General features: G+C 45.9%; 1 protein-coding gene across 1 annotated transcript; it reads right to left on the reverse strand.

Annotated features, from left to right (window-relative positions):
- Positions 1-1,879: 1,879 nt before the first annotated feature.
- MAT1A (methionine adenosyltransferase 1A) lies at positions 1,880-25,788 on the reverse strand. The gene is made up of 9 exons (XM_079975725.1): positions 25,417-25,788; positions 15,631-15,708; positions 14,339-14,461; positions 9,688-9,800; positions 9,163-9,306; positions 8,469-8,687; positions 7,337-7,519; positions 5,644-5,777; positions 1,880-3,708 (listed from the first exon to the last, which is right to left on the reverse strand). Exons 1-9 carry the CDS (start codon positions 25,514-25,516, stop codon positions 3,606-3,608), a joined length of 1,197 nt encoding a protein of 398 aa, XP_079831851.1. The 5' UTR covers positions 25,517-25,788; the 3' UTR covers positions 1,880-3,605.
- Positions 25,789-27,651: the final 1,863 nt, after the last annotated feature.

Below are 27,651 nucleotides of genomic sequence, written 5' to 3' on the forward strand. Positions count from 1 at the left end.
AAGATTCTGCCTAAACGTTTGCAGTGTTTATTGGTTTTTTGAGTTGCTGAGCTTTGGCAGAATCAAGATACTTCACAGTTCTGGAAAGCAGCTATTTGATATTTCCTCCTGAGTTCTTTCTCTTACCACCCCATCCCTTGATCCCCTTGCATTCAGCACATTGCACAAAACACAGAAGAGGCATTAAGTACAAACACTTCTGCAAATTCAACATTTGTTTTGCTTTCTCCCCGAGGACGATCCTTGTGGGTACAGGGAAGATTATATTTGGATCAACAAGTGGCTGGAAAGGAAATATGCGGAAATGAAGGAAAAATGTGTCTTAAATGCATTGGCATGTATGCAAGCACTAGCCTCCTAGAAGGAATCTTGAGGACTGTATCTACACTGCAGGTCTGCAATGCAATACAAGGCCTATCTACTCAGAAGCAAACCCTGCTGAAAACAATGGTGTATACTGTGAGCAGGGATGTAGTCCCATGAATGTTTAGTCAAAAGTCTCACCGTGTTTAGGGAGGTTGCTCCCAGGTATGTGGGCTGAGGATAGCAGTCTTAAGACTGTCTTCTAGGGAACCGGGAAATTGGCTTGTGGATGGGAAGAAGGGACTAGGGATTTGCAATGGAGTATTTCCAGGACGTGGGTGGCGCTGTGGGTTAAACCACAGAGCCTAGGACTTGCCGATCAGAAGGTCAGCGGTTTGAATGCCCGCAACAGGGTGAGCTCCCGTTGCTCGGTCCCTGCTTCTGCCAACCTAGCAGTTCGAAAGCGCGTCCAAGTGCAAGTAAATAGGTACCGCTCCAGCGGGAAGGTAAACGGCATTTCCGTGCGCTGCTCTGGTTCGCCAGAAGCAGCTTAGTCATGCTGGCCACATGACCTGGAAGCTGTACACTGGCTCCCTCGGCCAATAAAGCGGGATGAGCACCGCAACCCCCGAGTCGGCCATGACTGGACCTAATGGTCAAGGGTCCCTTTACCTTGCTATTCCCAGTACTGAGCTAAGTGAACCAAACACCTGACTGTAAGGGCGGCTTCCTAGGCTCAACTAAACTACAATTCTTTGTGGAGACATGTGATGATGGCTAAAGGAGCAGAGAACCGAGGTGTGGAGAGTTGGTTGGGCCAAAGCTGTTTTTGTTTGTATAATTGCCATGGCAGCTTCCTCAACTCCCACCTCCAAGAAGCCTTGCTGAGGGTGCCGACAGTTTTAAGAGATTGCTTGCTCCTTTGTGGTCTAAAGTACATTTCCCCCAGGAGAAGAGATCACAATGAAACCAATTTCAAGCTGTAGCCTGAAGGTGTGCTTTCCTCTTTCTCTGTTGACAAGAGGGTTGCCCTGTGGGGCCAGAATAATAAGCTTTCCAAAATCTTGTTGCCAGATCTGAAACCTAAAGCTTTTCCTTCTTCTAGGAAACAATAGTGATTTCTGCCAGTTGAGGTGTGTGGAAAATAGTGAGGCGCATGGCGATAAATTTACCTCTATCTTTTCTTTTCTTTTCTTTCTTTCTTTAAAAGCAACGTTCTATTAAGGCTCGTTCTTCTGCTATTGCTGACAGACTAAAGAATCCGCCTTTTGCAAAACCTGCTGCCTTGTTGTCATTTTAAGCTGCTGGTGTTTCTTAACATTGCCAATAATGAAGAGGAAACAATCCACCATTGAACTGGGTTGTTCTGCAGAATGTGATGCATCTAATATGAGTTACAATGCCATCTAGTGGGTGTCTCAACCATTGCCTCCACACTGGGGTTGCAGTTTCTCCTCAGAGCTTCTCAAAACACTTTGAAAAAATTCGGATTAAGTCCGTCTGCCTGTTTCGTATCCAAACTATGATGACCCAATGCCTGTTATTGTGCTCAAATGTTCTTCAAGCCTACAGTGGCAAGGGGCAGAACGCTTTAATGCCTTTCATTTTGACATACAAATTGTTGCGGCTATCGCTTGGGAGAGGGAAAGTGTATATATTGGGGGGTTGAACAACTCAAATTGGATGTAAAGAGAGGCCTGTACAAAGGCACAGATAGGATATCAAGTTTTTCCAATGTTGAAAAAAACAGCATTTCTAGAAAACTGTGCACATGAGAATGCTGAGATCGGGTTAAGTGCCAGCCATTAATTATTATTAAATTACAGTTATAATTCATTTTATATAGCACCATCAGTGTACATGATGCTTTACACAGTGAAATACTGAGATTAAGATCCTGAACTGCTGATGCATGAGAAGTGCCAGATCCCATTCCAGAGAGGGCTGCTCTTCCGTCAAGAATCCGGACAAAAGGCTATTCTAGTACAATTGGGTAATGCTGAGATGCGGGGGGAACTGCACTTCTGACCCCCCTTCTTTCAATGGCACCATGAAAGGCAAAACTATGGGCATCCAGCCCGGATGATTGGCTCTTATCAATGCTAAATTCAGCCCCACCACTTTCCCACCCACCTCACTCGATTCGTAGCTTTCTAAAACCCAAAACATTCTTGCTTATCTGTTGCACTTCCTCAACCGAGGTCCCACCCCATCTTCCATTCAGTGCTAGACATTTTCCTGCCTGAAGAGGATCCCAAATCTATTCCCCTATTGGCCCCACTGCCTGGCCAACGACTCTTGTCTTCTTTTACACCTCTCCACAAAGTGAAGGATGACACTTTCCCGTTGCAACACGGGACGGGACGCCCTGTTCCCCTTCCTTTTTGGTCTAGGGTACTCTCTTGCTGCTAAAGGCTTGCTTTCATCCTCATAACATCCTTCTAGCAGTTGGAGGGTTTTTGAAAAAGGCTAGCTGACCTAGTATTCCTTATTTTGGTCAGCTATCTCCCATCTGGAACTCCTTCCTGCTTGGCTTTTGCATCCCATCTTAGCCGAATGTTCCTCGCCTGACCTGCTAAAGCATTCCCTGAAATCACAGCAGCTCAGCCAATGGGGTGAGGGGTGGGGCTTGTAAGCAACCGTCTAACATTTTGTATATAAAACAGCCCTGCCTAGAATGGGCTGAGGCAACTTTACCAATATGTAAGCTGATAGATAAACAGCATTGGCCATGTACCCTCTAAAATGTTTTGTCACGAGGCTGTTATAAAAGAGAAAAGAGTTTCCTTTTTAAAAAACGAAGAAGAAGAAGAAGAAAGAGAATAGCAGATAGATTAAAGAAAAGCTGACAGAACCCTTTTGGGTAATATGTGTCGAATATAGGCCCCAAAATCCTCTTCCACACCAAGAGTCCAGGGAATATTTGCAGTACCAAATATTAGCAGAAAGGAAATTAGACCCCATAATTTCTAATTGTCCAGTTGTAGTAGGGAAGCTTATGGAACCTGAGGGAATCTTTTCTTCCCATTTGAACAGAAGAGAGAGAAGTTGGGCTGAAGGCTGGTATTCCATCGTTTTGATTGTGGGTCGAAGTCCTATGTTGTGCCTTTTCTAAGCGGAACAAAACAAAAATAGCAGCAATAGGAAACATCTTTTGTATGTGCGTGTGGTGAGATGTCGAGAGTACAAACAGCGTCGATTTCCATGAAAACAACTTTTTTCTATTTTCGAGGATGGTCAGTGGAAGCACCTTTCATAATAGAGTCCTCTCCCCTTAAGCTCAGGGGTCGGGACCGTGATCGTTAAAAGGCCAGTTTCTTAGGTACTTCCCAAGAGAATTCGCTTCTCCCAAAGTGGCCGTAACAGGCGGTCCTCTGATAGATGGGCTTCTTCAAATCCAGATCCCTGGTTTATTCAAAGAGAGAAAGAAGAAGTCATTAAGTACAGCTGGATAACGGGCGCGCTAATTTTTCCCGCATGGAACAGAGGCTGCCCAAAATACCAGAGGCGCGTAATAGGTAATAGCAGCTGCAAGGAACAGCTGTTTTAAAAGCCTGGGATGCCTATTTAGTGAGCTACTGGCCACATATGTGATGGGCAGAGCAGCTGCCATGGATATGGCGTGAATTTGTGTGTGCCCGTTCACACACACACACACACACACACACACACACACACAAAGTTCCCCCCTTTCTCTCTGGTTACATTAGCATCTGTTTACTTTCTGTGATGTATCCTAGAAACACCTAGTGTCATTCACTTCATGGCCCATTCTGGCTTTGTTGAAGGAACTGGACCTCTGTAAAGACGGGCCGTAGCTGACAGGAGCGGGCCAGCAGCAAATCACACAAAGTAAGTGGAGTTAAATCTAGAAAAACCAGGATCCGCACAGGAGTGCCCAGGCCTAATGAGCACAGCAACTCATCTCTGTTAAGTCTCGCCCCTGTGAAGCAGCGGCTGAGACTGAAGGTCCCTGCCTTCCCACACCTGCCTTAAGTTCTTTCCCCAAGCAATCTGAGACTGCGCTGGCATGCCTGCCTTTGCTCTTCCCACTTCATACCCCTCCTGGTCCTGGGAGACCAGCAGGGAGGGGAGCGTGTCACAGCAGGAGCGGGAGACATCCATGCCTCTTCACCAGCCAGACTCAGTGCACTAAGCCCTGTTACCTCTTCAGCTTCTGACACCTCCTCCTCCTCCCAGTCTTCTCCCTCTGACCACCCATCACCAGTCCCTGGACTCTGAACCTTCTTCCCTTGAGGGCTCCACAGATGGTATCTCCCTTCACTCCTCTACATCCAGCCAGTCTATGACAGTAGCCGAGTGGTAGACAATATACCTTATGTTCAATTCCCTGCATCTCCATCTAGGGATGAGAAGGACTCCTGTCCGAAGCACCTGAAAGCCCTGCCAGTCAGCGATGGCAATACTGGGATTCTCTAACATCTGAAGCCAGGTCTCCCTTCCCTGGCTAGAAGAACTGCACAGCCCACAGCAAACCTTTCAGCAAAGGAAGAGCCTAGAGCAGTGCTTCCTAAACTTGGGTCTCCAGCTGTTTTGGGACTACAACTCCCATCATCCCTAGCTAGCAGGACCAGTGGTCAGGGATTATGGGAATTGTAGTCCAAAAACAGCTGGAGACCCAAACTTGGGGAACATGGACCTAGAGCCTTCCCAGGCAGCAAATCTAAGGTCCCATTTGCATCATACATTTAAAGCAGGTATCATACCACTTTAAACAGCCACGGCTTCCCCCAAGGAATCTTGGGAACTGTAGTTTGTTAAGGGTGCTCTGAGTTGCAAGGAGACCCCTGTTCTCCTCCCAGAACTACAGTTCTTCCCATGAACCGCCCGGAGATCTTGTGATGAATAAAATAAAAAATTCTCAGTCAAGCCCTGCTCCCAGGGAATCTCTGGGAATTGTAGCGCTGCAAGTAACAACTCTCAGCATCCTTAGCGAGCTACAGCTACCCAGGTGCTTTGGAGAAGCCATGGCTGCTTAAAATGTTATGATACTGCCTTGGACTGCATAACTCATTTGTTGTCTTGCTGCTGTTCTTTGGGTGTGCAACTCTGAGCCCATTAAGAGCAGCAGCTGAACCCTCATAAATAAGGAGAACTAGATCTCCACTGGAATGTTGCACTATCCTGGAACAGGATTTAGTTGGAAGCACCACAGTGAAGAAAGCTGATACACCTGAGAAAGTGCATTTGCTATTTTGCTTTCTCGGCGTTTGAAATTCAATAGTCAATACTTCTGGTTGCTTTATATCTTCAGTGTGGCGGGGGCGCTGCAGTAAATTTGTTCCTTTGGCAGGGAAAGCCCCTTGCAAAAGTGCTTACTTCACGATAGCGCCTGGCCGGAGGTCGAAATTCTGGTGTACAATGTTTAGCAGCTCTTGTTCGGGCTTTGTGGAGGTACCATAGGTGAACAGTGAGATGGAGAGTGGCTCAGCCACACCAATGGCATAGGCAACCTATGGATGAAAAGAAACAACAATTAGACCTCTTTATGTGTATGTGGCAATTGTGGACTGAAGAAATGGGCAAAGACTTGTTTGGAGAAATCTATTCCTGCAAAGGCACAACAACATTTGGTGGTAACAGACTTACGCATATAAAACATAAAACTGCATCAGTTGTGTAGAGCAGTGTTTCCCGGCTGTTGGGCCCCAGCTGTTGGTGGACTACAACCCCCATCATCCCAGACCCCCGGTCCTGCTAGCTAAGGATAATGGGAGCTGCCGTAGTAAAACAACAACAGCCGAGGAGCCATGTTTGAGAAACACTGGTGTGCAGGGCGCATGCGTCTGGTTTTAAAAGCTGAAGCAAAGCAGGGCCTCCAGTGGTGCTGTCACAGAAGGGCTTTGGTGGAGAAATGCAGCAGGACCACACTGTAGAGCAGTGATGAGTGGATTGCCTATGAGAGCATTAAGCCCAGAGCAAGCCCACCCTAAGGGCACTGGAAGAAAGGCTACAAGTCAACAGCAGAGTTTCTGCTAAACAGGCAGAGGCTCCTGGGTTCAATCACCAGCATCTCTAGGTAGGGCTGGGAAAGATTCCTACCTGAAATTCCCTGAGAGTCACTGCCAATCAATGTAGATGCTACTAAGCTAGATGGACTAATTGCTTGACTTGGTGTAAGGCAACTTCCTACATTCCATTAAGTCCAGACTCTAAACGGCGTTTCTCCAACCTGGGTCCCCGGCTATTGTTGGACTACAACTCCCATCATCCCTGAGCACTAGTTCTGGAGGGGAGCTGAACCTCAAGAATGCAGTGCTGAACTTCCCTATATGGTCATATCTCGGGATGAATATGCTTTGGGTTAGGCAAATTTGGGTTGCGCTCAGCGGCGACCCGAAAGTAAAAGAGCATGTTACTTCCGGGTTTTGCCGCGCGCGCATGCACAGACCGTCAAAAAGACATCACACACATGCGCAGAAGTGCCAAAACGTGACCCGCAGACACGGGTTACGTTCGCTTCGGGATGCGAACAGGGCTCCGGAATGGATCCCGTTCGCATCCCGAGGTACCACTGTAGAATTGTTTCAAAGACTGCTAAGATAACTGTTACATTCTCTGTGCTTAAAAGAATTCAGGTAAGAAAAGGAATTCAGGTAAGTAGAGAGCTAGAGGGGCTACCAACCTGCCTCTGTATACAGCCGATTCTTATATACTGAACCTATCAGAAACAACTGCCTCACTGATATCCTTAATATAGCAGTTCCCCACAGGAAGCCATGTCTCTCAAGCAGGAAGTAGCTGTTGCAGGGCTACAACTACCCCCAGAAACAGCAGCCACACACTTTGCTTCCGCCCTCTGCCTGATAACGTTTCGCCGTGATACAGTGCAGTTTGTACTTCAGACCTTGCAGCAGGAGGAATGGAGGAGAAGGAGGAGGAGGAGGAGGAGGAGGAGGAGGAAATGCTGATGGCTTCAGCAGCAGGCAGCCACGAATCTGCCACAACGCTTCATTTCCGCTGACGGCTGCTAGGTGAGAAAAGGGCGGAAGAGGACAAAACCAGAACTTACCTGGACCAAGACACGGCGGCAAAGCCCAGCTTTCACCAAGGATTTGGCAACCCACCGGGCTGCGTATGCTGCTGACCGATCCACCTTTGTGTAGTCTTTGCCCGAAAAAGCCCCACCCCCATGGGCTCCCCATCCGCCGTAAGTATCCACAATGATCTTCCGTCCAGTAACTCCAGCGTCCCCCTGCAATATTGCAATGGCAATCGTCACTTCTAAATCTTAATGAGATGGAAAAGCGGCAAATGCTACAAAATGGAAAACAACAACAACAACCTATCAAGAAGCCTCGGAAGAAGATGTCCCAGAAAACTGCCACATATTTCCTCTCTTTAGCCCTGTGTTTCTCAAACTCAGGTCCCCAGCTGTTGTTGGACAACAATTCCCATCATCCTTGACCACTGGTCCTGCTAGCTAGGGATGATGGGAGTTGTAGTTCAACAACAGCAGGGGAACCCAAGTTTGAGAAACACTTCATCTTAGGACTTAAGCTCCTGCCTACTACGATGAACTAGGTAAAGGGACCCCTGACCATTAGGTCCAGTCGTGGCCGATTCTGAGGTTGCGGCGCTCATCTCACTTTACTGGCCGAGGGAACCGGCATACAGCTTCTGGGTCATGTGGCCAGCATGACTAAGCCGCTTCTGGCGAACCAGAGCAGCACACGGAAACACCCTTTACCTTCCCGACGGAGTGGTACCTATTTATCTACTTGGACTTTGACGTGCTTTCGAACTGCTAGGTTGGCAGGAGGAACTATGTGTAGCCCTAAGTAAATATACGTGAAAATAAATGATATAAAATAATTGCAGGTTTACACTGTATATGTATCCTTAAAAGCACCCTCAGAATTCTCCGCAACACACAAGGGTCCCATGGCAGACATGCAAGTTTTTCTCAATGGCTAAGACAATGTGAAACGGTACCCTGAGATTAGAAAGCTTGAAAACCACTGTGATGGAGGGAAATTTATATTTGTTTTCTTTTGGGCATGTACCTTTTGAGGGTATGTCTCCAGATTTGATTTGGGGGGGAAAGTACCAGTCATAACATAAACGTGCATTTCAGAAGAACCTAAGAGGAACAATAATAGATTTCCTCATATCTACCCACATATCAGTGAACACATACTTACCTGCGGTCCTCCAATAACAAACCGGCCACTGGGCTGAAGATGGTAGACCGTATTGTCATCTAAGTATCTGGGTGGAACAACAGCCTTGATGACATGCTCCTGGAGGGCCTTGCGCATGGCATCCAGAGAGATGCTCTCGTCGTGCTGCACTGAGATGACAATAGTATGGACACGCACTGGGATGACAACGCCATCTTTCTGGACATACTGAACTGTGATCTGGGAGCGAAAGAAGCAATTGTGAACTGTAGGGTGGTGGCGAGAGAAAAAGCACACCCCAAAACTGGCAAACCAACCCCAAAACAACAACTGTGCCTCCATTTGGGGCTTGGCCCAACTCTGAATGGCTTCCCTACAAAAAAAAATGGACAACTCTGCTTGCACCAAGGGGTCTCTGCCCATTGGGGGACCACATCCTCTTCCCACAGCAGCACCCCCATAGCCCAGCCCATACCATTCAAGAGGGTCCCCAAGTCCTCCAGAGAGACTTTTAGAGAAGTCTGCTGGGTAAAGGAGGGAACTTCATTCCATTTACAGATCTCGCGTTCCTCCAACCCATGGTTCTCACAGAAGAGCAAGAATCACTTCCCAAAGCATAACATACACAGGCCTCCCGATGCCAAAGAATGGTCAAACAGATGGGCCCTAGTTATGAGCAGAAGAGAAATAATCTGGCCTAAACCTATGAAAGTACCTGGGTTTTGGAGTCCGGCCTAAGCCAAGGGAGGACCCCGTTGCGCCTCAGCTCGGCCATTTTGGCATTCAGTTTGTGAGCAAGCATGATGGTCAGGGGCATACATTCTTCTGTTTCGTCGGTGGCATAGCCAAACATCAGGCCCTGCAGTGGGAAAGGAGCCATTATTTTCCATCAGCAAAAAGAAGACAACAACAAGGACTACTTTTCATGTATTAGCATCTTTAGAATTCGCTTCACAAGATTCTTTCTCCCTTTTCATTCTAGAATCAGCTTCCTCTTTCCTCCTTGATACAGCTCCTCCCTTTAGTGTTTCATTTTTATAAATGCTATTTTGTATTCCCTCAAGTGGTAGGGAGTCCTGAGGAAGCATTTTACATGTTCTCTTTCATAATCCTGGTGACTGAATCCTGAAATGCAAGGTGCAAATCAACGCCCAGCTGCTTACTGGCTCTTTTCACCAAGATGAATACTTCTGGCGGATATAAAGATGATTTTTTTTTTTAATGTTCTCGCAATGATTACCTGGTCCCCAGCGCCAACCTCTTCTTCCGACCTGTGCAGATGCACACCCTGGGCAATATCGGGCGACTGTTGCTCCAATGCAACAAGAACATTACAAGTCTTGTAGTCAAAGCCTGCAGAGGAGAAATGTTTTTACTAGGTTGCAAACATCCTTCCCTAGTAGGGCTGACAGGTTCTAGTTCTACGGAGGGTGTGGCCTTCCAGGAAGGGAAGACTAAAGAATTCTCAGAAGGAGCAGTGTTAAAAATGGTGGTATTTCATTCCGTTGTTTTTTAAAAAAGTTTTTATTGGTTTTACAAATGCAAAGTACAAATAAACAAAGAATAAGAAAAAATATCTCCAAATCTCAGGATTTCCCCCCATCCCCTTCATGGGGTCTCGTTTTAAATATCTACTACTGCATATTCATCCATAATCCAATTTTTATATCGAACCATATTATCCAAGGTAATTTTTACACTACAAATGAAATCAAAACCCTGCTTTTGTTTCCATCTGCTTACAGTAGTCTCCTAAATAACTTATAAGGGACGCAGGTGGGACTGTGGTCTAAACCACAGAGCCTAGGGCTTGCCGATCAGAAGGTCGGCAGTTCGAATCCCCACGACAGGGTGAGCTCCCATTGCTCGGCCCCTGCTCCTGCCAACCTAGCAGTTCAAAAGCACATCAAAGTGCAAGTAGATAAATAGGTACTGCTCTGGTGGGAAGGTAAACGGCATTTCCGTGCACTGCTCTGGTTCGCCAGAAGTGGCTTAGTCATACTGGCCACATGACCCAGAAGCTGTCTGCGGACAAACACCAGCTTCCTCAGCCAGTAAAGCGAGATGAGCACCACAACCCCAGAGTCATTCATGACTGGACCTAATGGTCAGGGGTCCTTTACCTTTACCTTTAAGTAACTTATACATTTCCCTCATTCTTTTATAAAGTTTTTATCCTCTTGGTTTCTGAGTTTTCCAGTCAGTTTTGCCATCTCGGCATAGTCCATCAGCTAGGTTTGCCAAACGCAGAGAGGTTGTTTAATAGGTTCGCTAATTGGGGGATTACCCAGCCAAGGAGAATCATCAAAGTTCCATGCCTTGAGATCTCTAAGACTGAGCTGGATCAAAAACATCAGAGTCATTTTATGTAGTACTGCAGACAGCATATACTGGAGACTAGGGTCTGAGGAGAGAGGTGATGGAAGACAGCAGAGAGAATTCTGGTCCTCTCACCGGCACAGCCAATTGGCTGTAAAAGATTTAGGCCCCTAAGGTCCACTTTACTTGTGGGTGCGGCAGAAATATGATGCCCCCATCACATCTCATTTCGCTCTTGCAGAGTACAATGAGGCCAAATCTCTGCTACAAATTTCATGGGACCTTCACAATTGCTCTCCTGGCTTTAAACAAAAAGCAAAAGAACCACACCCCAAAATTCCGCCTTGGGGAACTGCCAACTCATTAAGAGCAGTAGAAGTTGTGGCGGTGGCGCTTAACACCGACCAATGTAGGATGCTGTCTTATACTAAGTCACATTGTTGGTCCTGGGCGGCTTCTTCTCCCCATCTCATCAGCTCAAAACTAAACAGCAGCCTTCTTTGGGTATCAGTTTTTAAAAACAAAAACAAAAAAAACCTGTGGGAAATCAATCACAAATCCCCTGGATAAGAGATAATTTGATCCTTAAGGAGCAAGTTCTGCTACATGAGAGCAGCCATGCAGATTGCAGAAACCCTCTTCGTATATTAAAATGTTGGATGTTTTTATCATTAAAGTGACCTGCAGTGCTGTTAAAAACTCTGAAGCTTGCTTTCCCTTCATTAGTGGGACCAAAGAGGGCAGCGTTTCAAAAATGATACCAATGGGTGCGGCAAGGATATTTTACGAAGTACAGTGGTACCTCGGGTTACATATGCTTCAGGTTACATATGCTTCAGGTTACAGACTTCGCTAACCCAGAAATAGTGCTTCAGGTTAAGAACTTTGCTTCAGGATAAGAACAGAAATCGGGCTCCAGTGGCGCGGCGGCAGGAGGCCCCATTAGCTAAAGTGGTGCTTCAGGTTAAGAACAGTTTCAGGTTAAGTACAGACCTCCGGAACGAATTAAGTACTTAACCCGAGGTACCACTGTACAAAAGGGTAGCCCCCTCCCCAATTTGTTCTGAAACTCCAGCCGGGGAACATACGGTCAAGTTTCCCTTTTTCTTAGCTGCTTTCTCATCAACCGTCCCCCTACAAGGTATAGTTTTTCCTCTTAGGATAAATGTTCTTTTACTAAGCGCAGGGCTACTAAGGTTTAATGTGTGCCCATGCGTTCTTTTCCAGGAATGAGAAACTGACCATCTCCGTTCCTGGCATGTAGAATGGCAGCAGAGCCGTCCATGAGTAAGCAACCCAGTGTGCCAGATGAGCTGACAGGCCTGGGTTCTTCAGTCAAGAGAAGATCTGGCTGCAATACGTCCCCTTTGGACACTTGAAACTCAGCCGTGTCCCCAGCCACACTACTGCACCCCTTCGTGGGGCAGAGAGATGCCCCGGCCAGCTGCTTGGGGAATGGAGCCTTTCCAAGGCAGCTGATTGGCTGCATCTGTGGGGAATGCTCACAAGCAGATCTTCTGCCTGGGAGGCCCATCATTCCCCGCACACCCTGTAAGGGATACTGCTGCCGATTTGTACATTGCAGCCAACATCCCAGGGAAGCAAGCTCTTCCTAAATCACAGAATTGAAGAGTTGTTGTTTAGTCATTTAGTCGTGTCCAACTCTTCGTGACCCCATGGACCAGAGCACGCCAGGCACTCCTGTCTTCCACTGCCTCCCGCAGTTTGGTCAAACTCATGCTGGTAGCTTCGAGAACACTGTCCAACCATCTCGTCCTCTGTCGTCCCCTTCTCCTTGTGCCCTCCATCTTTCCCAACATCAGGGTCTTTTCCTCATGAGGTGGCCAAAGTATTGGAGCCTCAGTTTCATGAACTGTCCTTCTAGTGAGCACTCAGGGCTGATTTCCTTAAGAATGGAGAGGTTTGATCTTCTTGCAGTCCATCGGACTCTCAAGAGTCTCCTCCAGCACCAAGAGTCATTTAGTCCAAACCCCTGCAATGCAGGGAATCTTTTGTCCAATGTGGGATTCAAACCCACGACCCTGAAATTAAGAGTCTCATCCTCTACTAACTGAGCTATCAGTGTGGTTTAGTGGTTAGTGTGTTGGACTGATATCTGGGAGACCACAGTTTAAATTCCCACGACTCCAAATCTCGCTGGGTGACCTTGGGCCAGTCGCTGCCTCTCGGCCTAATCTACTCCACAAAGTTGTTGTGGGGATTAAAGGAGGAGAGGGAGAACCTTGTATGCCACCCTGAGCTCCTTGGAGAAAAGGGTGGGAAATAACTGCAATAAATAATTGAATGCCTTACTCATGCAGTATTTCATCCTTCCCACTTCAATTTCAGTGGGAGTCTCATTTGTTTCCTTAAGAAGCTACTCTCTTGCATGTGACCAAAGCACCAAACTGACCATATAAAACAGAGATGCTAGTGGTTTAAATGAATTACTACAATAAATAATTTCTGGGTGTGAACCCTACCAGTTCAATCCAGGGTAATGACTAGTTCAAACATATCCCCATGCTCAAAACAAACAAACAAACAAACAAACAAACAAACACAGAGGTCTATATTTTTTGGCTTAAGGAAGTCTACTTTCCTGTAGGTGCCTGTGTATTCTGGGCTTTGCTGCTCTATTGCTGGCCTGTTCATTTCAGATTTACAGTGGTACCTCCTTTAAGAACTTAATTCATTCTGGAGGTCTGTTCTTAACCTGAAACTGTTCTTAACCTGAAGCACCACTTTAGCTAATGCGGCTTCCTGCTGCTGCAGGCACTGCTGCTCCACGATTTCTGTTCTCATCCTGAAGCAAAGTTCTTATCCTGAGGTAATATTTCTGGGTTAGCAGAGTCTGTAACCTGAAGCATATGTAACCCGAGGTACCACTGTACATTGTTTCGTCTTTGCTTTGTTTCCATGGGTTAATTGACTGCAATGCATTCTGATGCACTGGGAACAAGCCCCGGGCAAAACGACATGCAATGTTAAATGTGTGGTTGGCACCAAAAATGCCAACTGTGCATTTATTTCTCCCCCTCCGCTCCATAATAACTTTTAAGTGTCCACACTTCACACATGGAACTCACTTCCAAGTGAACTATGGCAATCCTCCACATCAGCTATAGTTAAGCAACAGGTAAAAATTGAGAATAATATTACCAGCTGTCACCAGCTAGCACACCTCCTGATGAATCGCACCGCATGAGTTGATGTAAAAATATAATCTTGGCCTCAGTAAAAAGTCTTAAAGCTTGTTTAAGGCCTGATAACTTTGTGGGCTCAAGAAGTCAAGTATGCCATGAATAGCAGGAATGCTACAAAGTGGCCCAGTGCAAAGGACACCCACGACTTCAACCCTGAGATAACCTTTAACCTCCCAGTAAATAGTTTTTCCTGTTCCTTATTAAAGGAGCTGGGAACTGGTCTCCTGGTGGCAGCTAAGCAATCCACAGCACCAATTGCATCAGGCTCTTCCTTGTCCTGGGTAAGCAGGCAAGCAGAGAGGGACTAGTTCTACAGCTTTTTGGCTGAGCAGTGACCCAGCATCATTCCATTGTTTTATCACCAACCTTTAGCTGAATCATCATAGCCTATGTTCATAATTGTGTCTCGGACGATCTGCTGGTAATCCACCACCGCTCTGGATGTGATCTCCCCGCAGAGTAGCACCATCCCTGTTTTGCACACACTCTCTACGGGGGAAGGAAAAACAAATGGGAAACTCTGTTAGGTTGGCTCAAATATTCATTTACAATAAGCATGTTATTTGCTCTTGGGTACCTATCACTGTGTAGCATGTATACAATCATACCTTGGTTCTCGAACACCTTGCAACTCGAAAATTTTGGCTCCCAAATGCCGCAAACCCAGAAGTGAGTGTTCCGGTTTATGAACATTTTTGGGAAGCTGAACATCCAGTGTGGCTTCTGATTGAGTGCAGGAAGCTCCTGCAGCCAATCAGAAGCCGCACCTTGGTTTTTGAATGTTTTCGGAAGTCGAATGGACTTCCAGAACGGATTCTGTTCGAGAACCAAGGTATGACTGTATACACACTGAGAATAACTCACTTCCCATTTTGCGCCTGCTCATCATACTGCAGTGACTTACCCCTCTCATGAGATTGTTCCAGGGACCGAAGGCAGATAGGGATACAGTGGTACCTCGGTTTTCGAGCATCTCAGAAGCCAAACATTTTGGTTTCTGGACACTGAAAATCTGGAAGTAAGTGCTTCCATTTTCAAACATGCCTCGGAAGTTGAACAGCTTCCGCTGAGTGTTTTTCAATTTTTGCCATTGACTTTGCCAACCGCCCTTTGCACCTCGGTTGTCGAACGTTTCGGAAGTCAAACGGTCTTCCGGAATGGATTGTGTTCAACAACCAAGGTACCACTGTACAACTCATTCAATAGTAATTAGACCAGTATCACCCAACAAAAAACAATTTAAACAACGAAAACCAAAGTGAGAACTTAAAGTCATAGGAGTAGAAATGAAAGCAAAATTGGGTGTGAGGAACCTCATTCTTTGGCCCCACCCCAAAATGATTTCTTTGTAGAGATCTACTTTTATATACATTTTTGCCAGTTCCTGGGTTCCACCTTTGTCACACTCTGGTGTGACCAAGGTATGGAATGCAGGGTATGGATTTTGCAGGCATCCCTTGAGTTCTGTTGGGACAACAGGGAGACAGAAACAGTCTGGGAAACAGTTTGGGGGGGCTACGCAAAACCTCCCCCCTGCTTTTGACACTTCTGCTAGCGGTCCTTGCAATATATGGATTCCCCACGCCACCTACTACCTATCACAATTATGTTTGGCTGGTAAGTGCAGAGCAGCCATCATTTCAGACACGGTCTCTTACCACAAGCAACCTTGGCGTTGGGATCTTGCCTCAGGTGGGCATCGAGCACGGCATCACTGATCTGGTCGCATATCTTATCTGAAAGAGATCATTTGGGAAACTGAGAGAAGAAACCAGAAACATGTGTTGCTTTCGACACATGGGATTGACAAGCGGAAAGTTTTGTTTAGATACTCTGCATTTTATAGCTCTATCATATGCATGCTGCTTGCCTCCACCTAAGAAAAATTCAACAAAATGAATCCATTAAAAAGCCAAGCCGTGTGCTACAATTTGCCCCCCAAAAGCTACTAATCATATGTCTGTTATAGAGCATACAGAGATGGTGAACAACCCAATTCTCATTTTGCATCTTTTCATAATATTGGGATGAGCTACCCTGCCCATCAGATTGTCCCAGCTCTAAGGCTTTGAAGGAGCAAAGACAGATTGGAGTAGAATTCAGTTCCACCGGTGACCAGACCAGTGTGGCCGAGACAAAAATGAAACAAGATACAGAGGGAATATGCCTACAAAGATCAGATACTGCTAAGGCCACAGCTGCCGGCAGAGCAAGTCTCAAATGAATTCCACCACCACCATCCCAGACTGAGATGCTCTAGTCCTCCCAATTCACAGTGGGAAGTCATCTGAAGTATGCAGGGGAAGAGTAAAGTGAGCAGGGATGGGAAACCTCTGGCCTTCCAGGTGTTGCTGGACTCGATCTCTCTGAGCGTTGGGTCATGTTGCCTGGGGCTGGTGGCAATTGGAGTCCAGGAACATCTGGAGGGCGAGATTCCCCATTCTTGGTGAAGAGCTCACTTACCCTAAAGGACCTGATTCTGAGGTTGCACCAAGAAGTCTCAGGAACCTCAGCCCAGCAAAGCAGAAGGAAATGTGTCTCGAGAAAGCCGGCCCCTTGCCTCTCAGAAACAGAGGCCAACCGATCTTCTGCTCCATTTCCCTGGACCCTAAATGGGAAGACATCCACTGTGGTGGTGGACAGCCAAGCTTGGCGAGTGGAGCATTTGTTTTGCAGCTGGGCTACATGCAGCTTTTAAGGCTTAACACCAGTCTTTCGATTCTGGGAAGGGCCCATAGATCAGCGGTGGAGCGCATACGAATGGTCCCATGCTCAATCTCCAGGGAAGCCTAGGAAGGACCTCTGCCTGGTTCTCTGGAGAGCTTCTGCCAGTGGTCTGGCTTGGTATAAAGCAAGACCCTCACACATATAAGACTTTAAAGTTTCTTAAAACAACTGCTAGTCACAAAGGCTCAAGAAGTGCCCCATCTTTCCCAGTAATGCTATATAATGAATTGAAAAGGATGTTTAAACTAACATTTGTAATTAAAAACACACACACAAAAACACACAAAAACTCCAAAAGCCTTTTTTTGGGGGGGGGATTATAGGGATAAAGAAGGTAAAGGTACCCCTGCCCGTACAGGCCAGTCGTGTCCGACTCTAGGGTGGTGCGCCCATCTCACTTAAGAGGCCAGGGGCCAGCGCTGTCCGGAGACACTTCCGGGTCACGTGGCCAGCGTGACAAAGCTGCTCTGGCGAGCCAGCACCAGAGCAGCACACGGAAACGCCGTTTACCTTCCCGCTATAAAGCGGTACCTATTTATCTACTTGCACTTAGGGGTGCTTTTGAACTGCTAGGTGGGCAGGAGCTGGGACCGAAGGACGGGAGCTCAGCCCGCAGCGGGGATTTGAACCGCCGACCATACGATCAGCAAGTCCTGGACACTGAGGTTTTACCCACAGCGCCACCCGCGTATAGGGATAGAACTACCTAAACTGTATAGAAACTTATTCATGTATGCTACAGCAGCAAGAATGTTACTTGCCCCAAAGTGGAAAGAAGCAGAAGTCCAAGCAAAGGAAGAATGGATACAAAAGCTTATGGAATATGCAAAAATGGTGAAAGTTACTGGAAGAATAAGAAATCAAGATAACAAACTTTTTTATAAAAGAATGGAAATGGTTTATGGAATATTTGCAGAAAAATTGTAAACAGATAAGAAGATTGGGAGGATTATTGTAATAACCTGCAGTTTTATTAAAGTATATCTTTAAAGCAGATGACTAAATTAGCAATTAAGTTAATTTGGAAATGCAGAAGATATTAAAAATAAATTTAAGGAACCACAGAAAGATGGGGAAAGGAGGTCAAGCTTTGAAATGTTAAAATGATTGTAAAATTAGTGAAATGTATGAACCTGAAAAACATAGATTAAAAAGAGAGAGAGGTGTCTCCTCTTTCTGCCTTGTCGCCAACCTGGGACACCAGATATTCATCAACATATTGTAGATGGTGTTACATGAGAGGGTTGGCCAATATTAACTGACTAGCAACTTCTCAGAATCCTGACTTCATAGCTAGAAACAGGGAACACTTACTGCATGATACCCCAGATTGGATCAGTACCAGCATGCTGCTTGCTACTGGCATGAGTAATTCCAAACATCACAATATATGATTTAACTTGGGCTAACACCATGCTTCTTTAATATTTTTATTATTGTTGTTAATTAATTAAATTTCTATACTGTCATTCATCTGAGGATCACAGGGTGGTTTACAATATAAAAACACAAGAATACAATGGTACCTCGGTTTACGAACTTAATCCATTCCTGAAGTCTGTTCTTATATCAAATCCATTCTTAAACAGAGGCACGCTTTCCCTAATGAGGCCTCCCGCCGCCAGTGCCCTTCCACCATTCAGTTTCTGTTTGTAGACTGAGGTAAAGTTCACAAACCGGGACACTACTTCTGGTTTTGCGGAATTTGTAAACCGAATAGTTTGTAAACAGGGCTGTTCGTAAACCGAGGTACCACTGTACATACTATGGTAACAAACAAAAACCATTCTCCTTGCAAACACAGTTTAAAAGGCCATAAGGGAAAGGTAAAGGGGCCCCTGACCGTTAAGTCCAGTCACGAACGACTCTGGGGTTGCGGCGCTCATCTCACTCTATAGGCTGAGGGAGCCGGCGTTTGTTTGCAGACAGCTTCCAGGTCATGTGGCCAGCATGACTACGGACTACTCTGGCGAACCAGAGCAGCGCACGGATACGCTGTTTACCTTCCTGCCAGAATGGTACCTATTTATCTACTTGCACTTTGATGTGCTTTTGAACTGCTAGGTGAGCAGGAGCAGGGACCGAACAGGGACTGAAGTGAGGAGTCCGGGTTGGAAGCAGTGATAGGATCTACAACAGGCACATCCAACTCCCAAGATTGTGATCTACTCACAGTATAAAAGAAACTGGCAGTGATCTACCCATTGTCATTGGAGGATGGACCAAAGTTGTTGAGCTTTTTTAGGGAGCCAGTGTTGTTGGATAGAGATCACTCAGGGTCCAAGGATCGACCAGGAACACCCTGCAATTGACCTGTTGGACATGTTGATCTACAAAATCAACAGAACTGCTAAGAAGACCAGAAAGGAAGCTGGCTAGAAGGTAGGATGTGAACTTCCACTGGAGAAGAAGCTCTAGACTTGCCAGGGGGTGGCAACAGAAGCGGAATTTGATATTTTGATAACAGCAAATCCATGCGGATCAGAAAAAAAACCAGACTGGATCATGTTGAAAAGAGACACTCAGGAGTGTGTGGGCAAGCAGGCTGGCAGGCAAGCTGGCAAAGGAATAGCTACAAGGATTCTCTGCCCCATCAGTGGCATTGAAGTCCTTGGTGGCGCAGCTAAAACTCTGTGTGTATGTTCCTCGGATCAGTTCTGTACACAAAGACAAAGGCTGAGATCTTAACCCTGCTTATCTGGGAGGCCCCAGTGAATTAAACAGAAGTTGTTTCTGAGCAGACGTAGTTTAGGACTGCACTATACATAGCCTTTCAGACATTTTGTGCCCATGTCTGGTCACCATCACTGTGGTGAGGAGGCTTTTGTAATTCATGTGAGCCTTCTGGCTGATCCAGCTAGTACTTTTTGCTGTTCAAGTATGCATAATGAAGTTCCCCTCCTGGTATGTGCCGACCATGCTCCAATATCTAAGGAAAAGGCCCTACTGGCAGTGCATTTCCTTAACCAAAGTATGTGCCATGGCAACTTGAGGTGGGGCTTTTTCAATCATGGCTCCCTCCTGTTGGATATATGCTTATTGATGCTTGTTGGCATCATTTTTCGGCACCTATGGAAAAAACATCCGTTCCATTCAGCGCATAAGGGTAAACAAACACTGTGTATTGTTTTGGGATTATACACTGTGCATATTACGATTGAGGTTATTTTGTAGTTTTATTCCCAAATTTTTTACTTTGTTTTATTATCAATTGTCCCGTTCCCTGATAACTTTTGTTGAGGGACAGTTAATAAGAATTAAAAATAAGAATAATATTAATGTGAAGTGTTCAAAGCAAGCGCTGCTTAAAGCTTGAACCCTTAGATGTTTCCCGCAATGGTAAATCTGAAATACTTCTCCTTTCCCCTTTTCGTGCCAGTATCCTGACTGTCCTTACCCCAAAATAGTGGGGGATAACCCTATTTTAACCTAAAAGCCCTACAAGTAGATTACGGAGACAGTGACTTACGTAGCAGAGGGCACCCCATGTGCTTTGCGGCTAAAGACCAAAGCACTTGGGATCCAGGAGAACTGTGATTAGAGCTTCAGCCCTTTTATTTCCCTTTTAAAACTTCTTGAATTCAGCAATGGACGGCTGACTAGGATAGGGGATATGGGGAGAGGAGTAAATTCCTTCCCCGGTTAAAAATCACTCCCCCTACAGGATGCTAGAGTATATCCACATTCTCCTTCAATTCGCCAGCAGCTGCTTTTAATGTTAATTTTAAAAAGCCCAATTTGGCTCTGAACTCTGCTTTCCTCGGCCCGAGTTCAACTAGGGTAGTCAGCTTACAAACTGGCCCTGTCAACTTTGCCTTTAACAGCAACAAGATCAGCATCAGCTAAAGAGGTGATCATGTTCAGCTCCATGCCATGAAGAAGTCCATGTGTGGGTTATGCCTCACCTCTGCTAAAGGCACAGGAACAAACCAAGCTGGCTTTGCAGTTGTTCTTCCAGGCCAGTTGGCAACCTTATGTCTAAGTGACCTTCCATCACATTGGCCTATTTAATCTAGAAGCGATTTGAGTGATGATTGCATCAGGCTTTATTTGGGTGGACGTGAACGCTCGGCCTTTAGGCTTCTAAATGGGTCCATGGCGATAATGAACTTCCCAAAGCCATGTACCACTTCCTCACAAGATTAATGATTAACCAGTGTTTGTACGGTAGGCAGGGATTCTGGAATAGCTGCCAAGTGGGATGGGGGAAGAGGAGGAGGGGTTAGAGGCCAACTTCTGATTGGCTGGGAGAGCAAGCCACCCCATCTCCAGGGATGGCCAAAAGAAACCAAACAAAACACAAAAAACCCAGCTGATATCACCAAGGCTAATTGATAATGGACAGGGAGGGGTGCAATTTCAGGACCCTGCAGTGCCATACTAGCTGTATCTTGGGAACAGAGTTTAGGTGTGGAGAGAGAAGGTGATCAATAGCATGGAGAGGGGGAGACCGAGAGAACTTTTAGTTTTTGTGCTATTCTGTAATACTTAAGAACTGTGCCTTTTCAAAAGATTCCTCTTTAATGCTGGACCCCCTTGACCCTCCCCCCTTAAAAGCAATTCTGAGATCCCCGACAGTAGACAAAATCACTTTGTTGAACTGTTCCATCCTTAAATCACGAGAAAGGGTCTTGTTCTTTGTTCTTCTCCTTACCCAACTCCTTCAGGACAAGGGACGCTACCTTCTCGGTGGTGGCCCCAGAGAGATGCCCACCTGGCATCTCTCTCCCTTTCCTACCATAGGGGAGGTTAGCAAAGACATTCTTATTCTAAGTGTGTGTTTGCGGCAACTGTTTTCTGATTCTGCCACTGTATTTCACGCTGATCAGTTTGGGGTTCATAACATTTGTCATGGAAAATATTCTACAGTTTCAGTTAAATGGACTGAAATGCATGGCATCGTATTTTTGTTCTAGATTAGGAAAGGAAACTTGGAATATTTTGGATGAAATTCAAACAGACGTTAAACTCTGGAAGGAGGCGCGGTGTGTTTACATTGAAACATTAACAGCGCCCGATTTTTTAACATTTCTTTTTATGTGACAACCTGATATTGTCAGAGCCAAGTGAGATGACACCGACTAGTCATTTGTCCTAGCTGCCATGTTTGTCCAAACTCACTGTGTGCTTTTCTCTGATGTTGCGTCACTGGGACACATGCGCTACACTGCTACAAAAAGGGCCTTCCAAGGTTGACACTGCACTTCTCAGAAATCTGTTGCAATAACTAAAACCCCAAACCTGGGTGATTATTTACCTCAACTGACAGCTGTGAAATTTTGCGTAATGAAGCTGTACCCTGGTCCCAAGTGTGGGTAAAACATACTTACTTGCCTGGGGAAAGTGATATGTAAAGACTAGGCCACAATTTAGCAAGTAATTAATCAAGAGGATTTAACAGCACATTCCTAAGCATGTCTTCTCAGAAGTCCCAGAGTTCAGTTGGACTTAATCCCCGACATGCATTTAAGAACTGCAGTCTTAATTGTGGCTCACGCTATGCTGGGTTGCAGTTTGTTTCATCCAGTTTCGCTTTTTCACTATATAATATTGTTCCCCAATTGCACAGACGACCTAAATGTATTCCCCACCCCCAACAAAGGTATGGCTTCACTTCTAGGAACTTTCATCTGGTTTGCTTGCAGAATGGGTCAGTTTATATATCTGGAAGAAGCAAGTGGTAGACATTTTTCAGTCTTACCCAGGAGAAACTGGACTATCCAGTGGGATGCCTGTCTTTGGTTTGCATCATTCACCTGGTCGCTCACTATCAACCCTCCCCTCCCTTAAGGAAGGCGGATAACCACTAGAGGAAAAGTATACAATTGCACATTCCTTCTGTTGACTGCTGTCTGCTCATTTCTCGTTAAGGAAAATACTGCAGATTTTGCACAACAGTACTTGACTCTCACACACACCACGGATCAGTGACAGGAGGCCCCAGGGCCAAATCCTGCCCTCTGAGGTGTACAAGCTGGCCCAGATACAGGAGACATATGTGACAGGTCAAAGGAGGACCTTGCAAAGTCATGGACCTTGCAAAACTGTGGCTATCCCCACACATAGACTGTACAGGAGAATTAGTGTATGTGGGGAACACCAGACAGATAACAAACTATACTGTGTAATTTTATTTGATTATATTGATGGAACTGTGGTTTACTTCTTTTTATGCTTTGTTATTGTTGTGAGTCACACAGAGCTCAGCTTTGTTGTTGGGAAAAGCAGCATACAAATATCAAATAAACTTGTAGCTCTTACCCAGCGTTACCCAGCTGTTGTTGGACTACAATCCCCATCATCCCCAACCACTGGTCCTGCGAGCTAGGGATGGTGGGAGTTGTAGTCCAACAACAGCTGGAGACCCAAGTTTGGGAAACCCTGTCCTAAACCTACTCTTGCAGCCAAATTATACTTTCTTTGGCTTTCTGGAGCATCAATGTTCTCCCTAGAGCATTACAGTCTTTCATGCACACATCACTCAGGATCTGAAATGGGGGTGTGACCAGAAGGCCAAATAATCCCATTGAACTCCAGTTATCAGAAGATCCACTGACAATCTTGGAAACCTCCAAGAATCTAGACAAAGCTTCTTCTTTTTAAAAAAACAACAACTCAGTGGGAGAGAACTGGGCATATGTTTAACTTCCCTATCTAAACATACTTTAATTTGAGAGTTCAAGGGTTGGACGTACCATTAAGTAGAAAAAGACAGCTTGGGGATTCTAGAGAGGGAACTGGATCTCAAAACAGACCAGTGCACTCTGGCAAAAGGGAACAAAAACCTGGCCTTTCAAATAGAAGAATCAAGGTTGGTTCATACATTTCATAGTCATCACTTATTGACTTACATGTGTGAATGGACCTTCACAAATCTGAGACCACTGATACCACAGAAACCTTTGTCAAGTTTTCTAGTTAGTATGGCCAGCAGTCAGGGATGATGGGGAACTATAGTCTACCAAGAACTGAAGGGCTACAGGTTCCCCTCCCTTAACGTAAAAGTTCAAATGTCATTCTTAGTGTCTATAAATATAATGTAAGAAACAGGATCAGCCAGCGTCTTGGCATCACTGCCACTTAAGAAAAAAACTGATGGAAGCCTAAGGTGCTGGCAGCCCCATTAACTGGACAAAAAATGTCTTCTCGGTGTTGTGGAGTGGCACAATTCTCCCGCAGTCGCCAGAGGTTGTTACGTGCCAGATAAGAAGTTGGCACAAGATATCCAGTTAATGCATCGAGAGGGGGAGCAAACTCTGGTGCGACCTCTCCCCCATCCAACTGAATGCTAATAACTAAACGAGTTTTTCTGTTTTGTTTTAATTCCGCTGACTGTTACATAATCAGAAGGAAAGGCCTGAATCATGCTGAAAGATATACAGTGCCAAATACACATCTGAGTACCTCACACAGCTCTAATACGCGCGCATGCATGCACACACATACACCGGCCTTGTCCGAAAAATCATTTATCTGTTTGCATCTGCTGCAAGCACGTCGTAAGTCTCAGACTTGCCAGATAAAACAAACTTGAGCTGGAATGTTGGCACAGATAATGTCTATTCCCTTTTCTTTTTAAAGAAGTTTCAATTTGCCTTGCTTTTACAATAATTAAGAAAGAGGTGTGAGGAACCGGTCGCTTTGTGTATAGAGAGGAGGAGGTCGGATAATATGTCCTACCATCATGCCCAGCTGCTATGGGGAATGATTTACAGTTTAATGATATAGCAAGCATGTGGGAGAATTCCACAAGGTCCGCTGAAATATCAGATTAATGCAGCCCCCAGCTAAAGGGACTAAGTTCTGTCGGTGTAGGAACATACAGATCTATTTATTTTTAATAGTTACACAGAAGTTTTAACTGGGAGGGTGAATCATTTGGCTTACGAGCTCTTCTGCATAACTCCAAAATATGTACACACGAACCAAGAGGAACAGGCCTAATAAAATACACTATCTTAACAATTTTTTAAAAGTGTGCGCACACCCAACTCTTGTTCTCTGAGAGTCTCACTGCAACAGACACAGACGTTCAGTATTTTAAATCCCATTGATTTCAAACTGGCTGCAATCCTATGTCCCTTTACTTGGAAGTAGGCTTGGCAGAACTCGCCAGGATTTGCATCCCAGAAAACTGCACAGAATACACTCCGTGTCATTAACACCAACGAGCCTTTAGAAGCATGTAACTTTGGCTGGATCGTGTCCATCAGTGCCAGATCTGGAGCTATCAAAGCTGTGGCATGGACATTCCTGATGGGATTGTTCTGAAAGGTGCACGGTCAAATCGCAATACAGAAAGAACTGCAGTGGCTAGCAGTGGTTTTCGAAGCTATGCCCCCTGGGAAATGAATCAGGGTCTGCAATGGCATCCCCGGAGAGGCTGCTTTTACCTCTCACATGAGTCAACAGCAGGTGAAAAGAAGCCCAAAACTTCGGCTGCGTGCATACCATCAATTTAAAGCACGTTTAAAGCACTTCCTCCGCCCCACAGAACGCTGGGAATAGTAGTTTGTTGCGGGTGCTAAGAACTGTAGCTCGGCGTGAACTACAGTTCCCAGATTTTGGGGGGTGAGGGGGGCATACGTTAAATGTGCTTTATAGACACACGCACGCGGTATGCCTCCCCGCCCCCGCGCGCTAAAAAAAATAAAATACTACAGGATCTCCTTGCAACCTTTCAAAACGAGCTGCAATCCCCTGCGCCAAGTCCTTACCTGGGTGTCCTTCCCCTACCGATTCCGATGTAAACATGAACGTCCCTTCGTCTTCATTCAGTGTGTGGTCGCACAGGCTATCCAGCGTCCCATTCATCATTTTTGCTCTCTTTTCTCCCTCCTTCCTGTTAACGCTTTCCTCTGCGTAGGGAAGAAGAAATCTCCTCGGAAAAGAGCAGCGCAAGAGATCTGACGTTGGCAACCTCTCCCTTGGAAAAAGGCAGCTACGCTGCGCTTTATTTAAACCGGCGGCTTCGGATTACACCTCCCCGTGCGTAAAGCGCAGGCTCCCCGAGGGCGCGCCGGAGACGCACACGCGACGGAAACGGCGGGTCTCCCTCTGGCTAGAGCTGTCACTCCGCCCGCCTCCAATATATGGAAAAGCGAAAGTGCCTCGGCGATCATGTGAGGAGATCGGGAGAGCCCATTTCCTCGCAGGGGAGAGGGGGAAAGCACGCTCCAAAAAGGGAAAAAAAGTGCGCGCGCGCAGGGAAGATCTCTCGCACGGATCAGGAGAATGCCTTTGTCTGCGCCCCCCTGCGGATCTCAGCCGCTCCTAAAAGGGCTGCTCTCTCTCTCTCTCTCTCTCTCTCTCTCTCTCGCCTCATTTTCTTTCGGGGGGAGGAATGCAGAGGAAAGTTTGCCGAAGTTTGCGTGCTTCGCGGTTGCGTAACAGAAATGGCAATGGTCGGGGAAACTGGCTTGGCTCTTTGCAAGAAGCGATGGGAGATGGATTGGTCTGAGATGATGCAATATTCGGAGCGGTTGTGCCCAGTTATGTAACTTTCCTTTCTCCCTCTTCGACGATTCCCCTTCTATCTCCTGCAACTATAATCTTCCGTCTCAGGGGCATTTTTACCCCAGTGGAAGGGAGGAGAAAGAGGGGTTTTTGTGTGTGTTTTCAAGACACCCTGAAATTTTGGGCAACTTCGAACTATAGTATCACTATGGTGTGGTGTTAGGGCTCCAAACCCAGGCTGCAGCTGGCACTGGACTGCGAAGCTGGCATCAGGTCTTGTAATATGTGTGGATGAAGAACCAAAACATTGCTCTGGAGCTGGTTCACAAGGACTGTCCTGTTCTCACTGTGTTCAGCCAGATAACTTAGAAGCTGGGTATGAGCACAACAGCAATTTCTGAGTCGTCTCATTTTCTCCAGCATCTAGTATCCAGAGGCACAAGGAGGCCAACTTGAATAAAAAGTTGTTGGGGGGGGGCAGGTAAGCCCCTCTCCACAAAAATGAAAAATGTGCACCATTTGAAAGACAATACCCTTTGACTTGGTGGGGAGAGGCAACCCCCTCAAATATTTCAGGGGGGGTGCGAAGGGACTTCAGCCCCCAGAAGTTGGCTGCTATGCAGAAGCATATTGCTTCTGATATTGGAGGTGATATAGCTGCCACTGATACCTTTATCCTCCATGAATTTGTCTAAATCCTCCTTTATCACGTTGGTGGCCATCAACAAATTCCATAGTTTAACTTTGTGTTTGTGAATAAGTACTTCCTTTTGTCTGTCACGAACTATTCGTTGGGTGGCTTTGTGCTTTTGAATTAAAGAGAAAATACTTTCCACTATAGGAAAGTCATCTGCTATGCTTGTTCTCTGAATTTCAGTTGTGTAACCATGTTGCACCCCTTCGTTCTTAAAGAAATGGGAGTGCCTGATCACCTCATCTGTCTCCTGAGAAATCTCTATGTGGGACAAGAAGCTACAGTTAGAACTGGATATGGAACAACTGACTGGTTCAAAATTGGGAAAGGAGTACGACAAGGCTGCATTTTGTCTCCCTGCTTATTTAACTTATATGCGAAAGGCTGGGCTGGATGAATCCCTAGCCGGAATTAAGATTGCCGGAAGAAATATCAACAACCTCAGATATGCAGATGACACAACCTTGATGGCAGAAAGTGAGGAGGAATTAAAGAACCTTTTATTGAGGGTGAAAGAGGAGAGTGCAAAATATGGTCTGAAGCTCAACATCAAAAAAACGAAGATCATGGCTACTGGTCCCATCACCTCCTGGCAAATAGAAGGGGAAGAAATGGAGGCAGTGAGAGATTTTACTTTCTTGGGCTCCATGATCACTGCAGATGGTGACAGCAGCCACGAAATTAAAAGACGCCTGCTTCTTGGGAGAAGGGCAATGACAGGCCTAGACAGCATCTGGAGAAGTAGAGACATCACCTTGCCAACAAAGGTCCGTATAGTTAAAGCTATGGTTTTCCCAGTAGT

This window comes from Podarcis cretensis (genome assembly GCF_951804945.1).
Source record: "Podarcis cretensis genome assembly, chromosome: 5".
In the NCBI taxonomy this organism is placed as follows: Eukaryota; Metazoa; Chordata; class Lepidosauria; order Squamata; family Lacertidae; genus Podarcis; species Podarcis cretensis.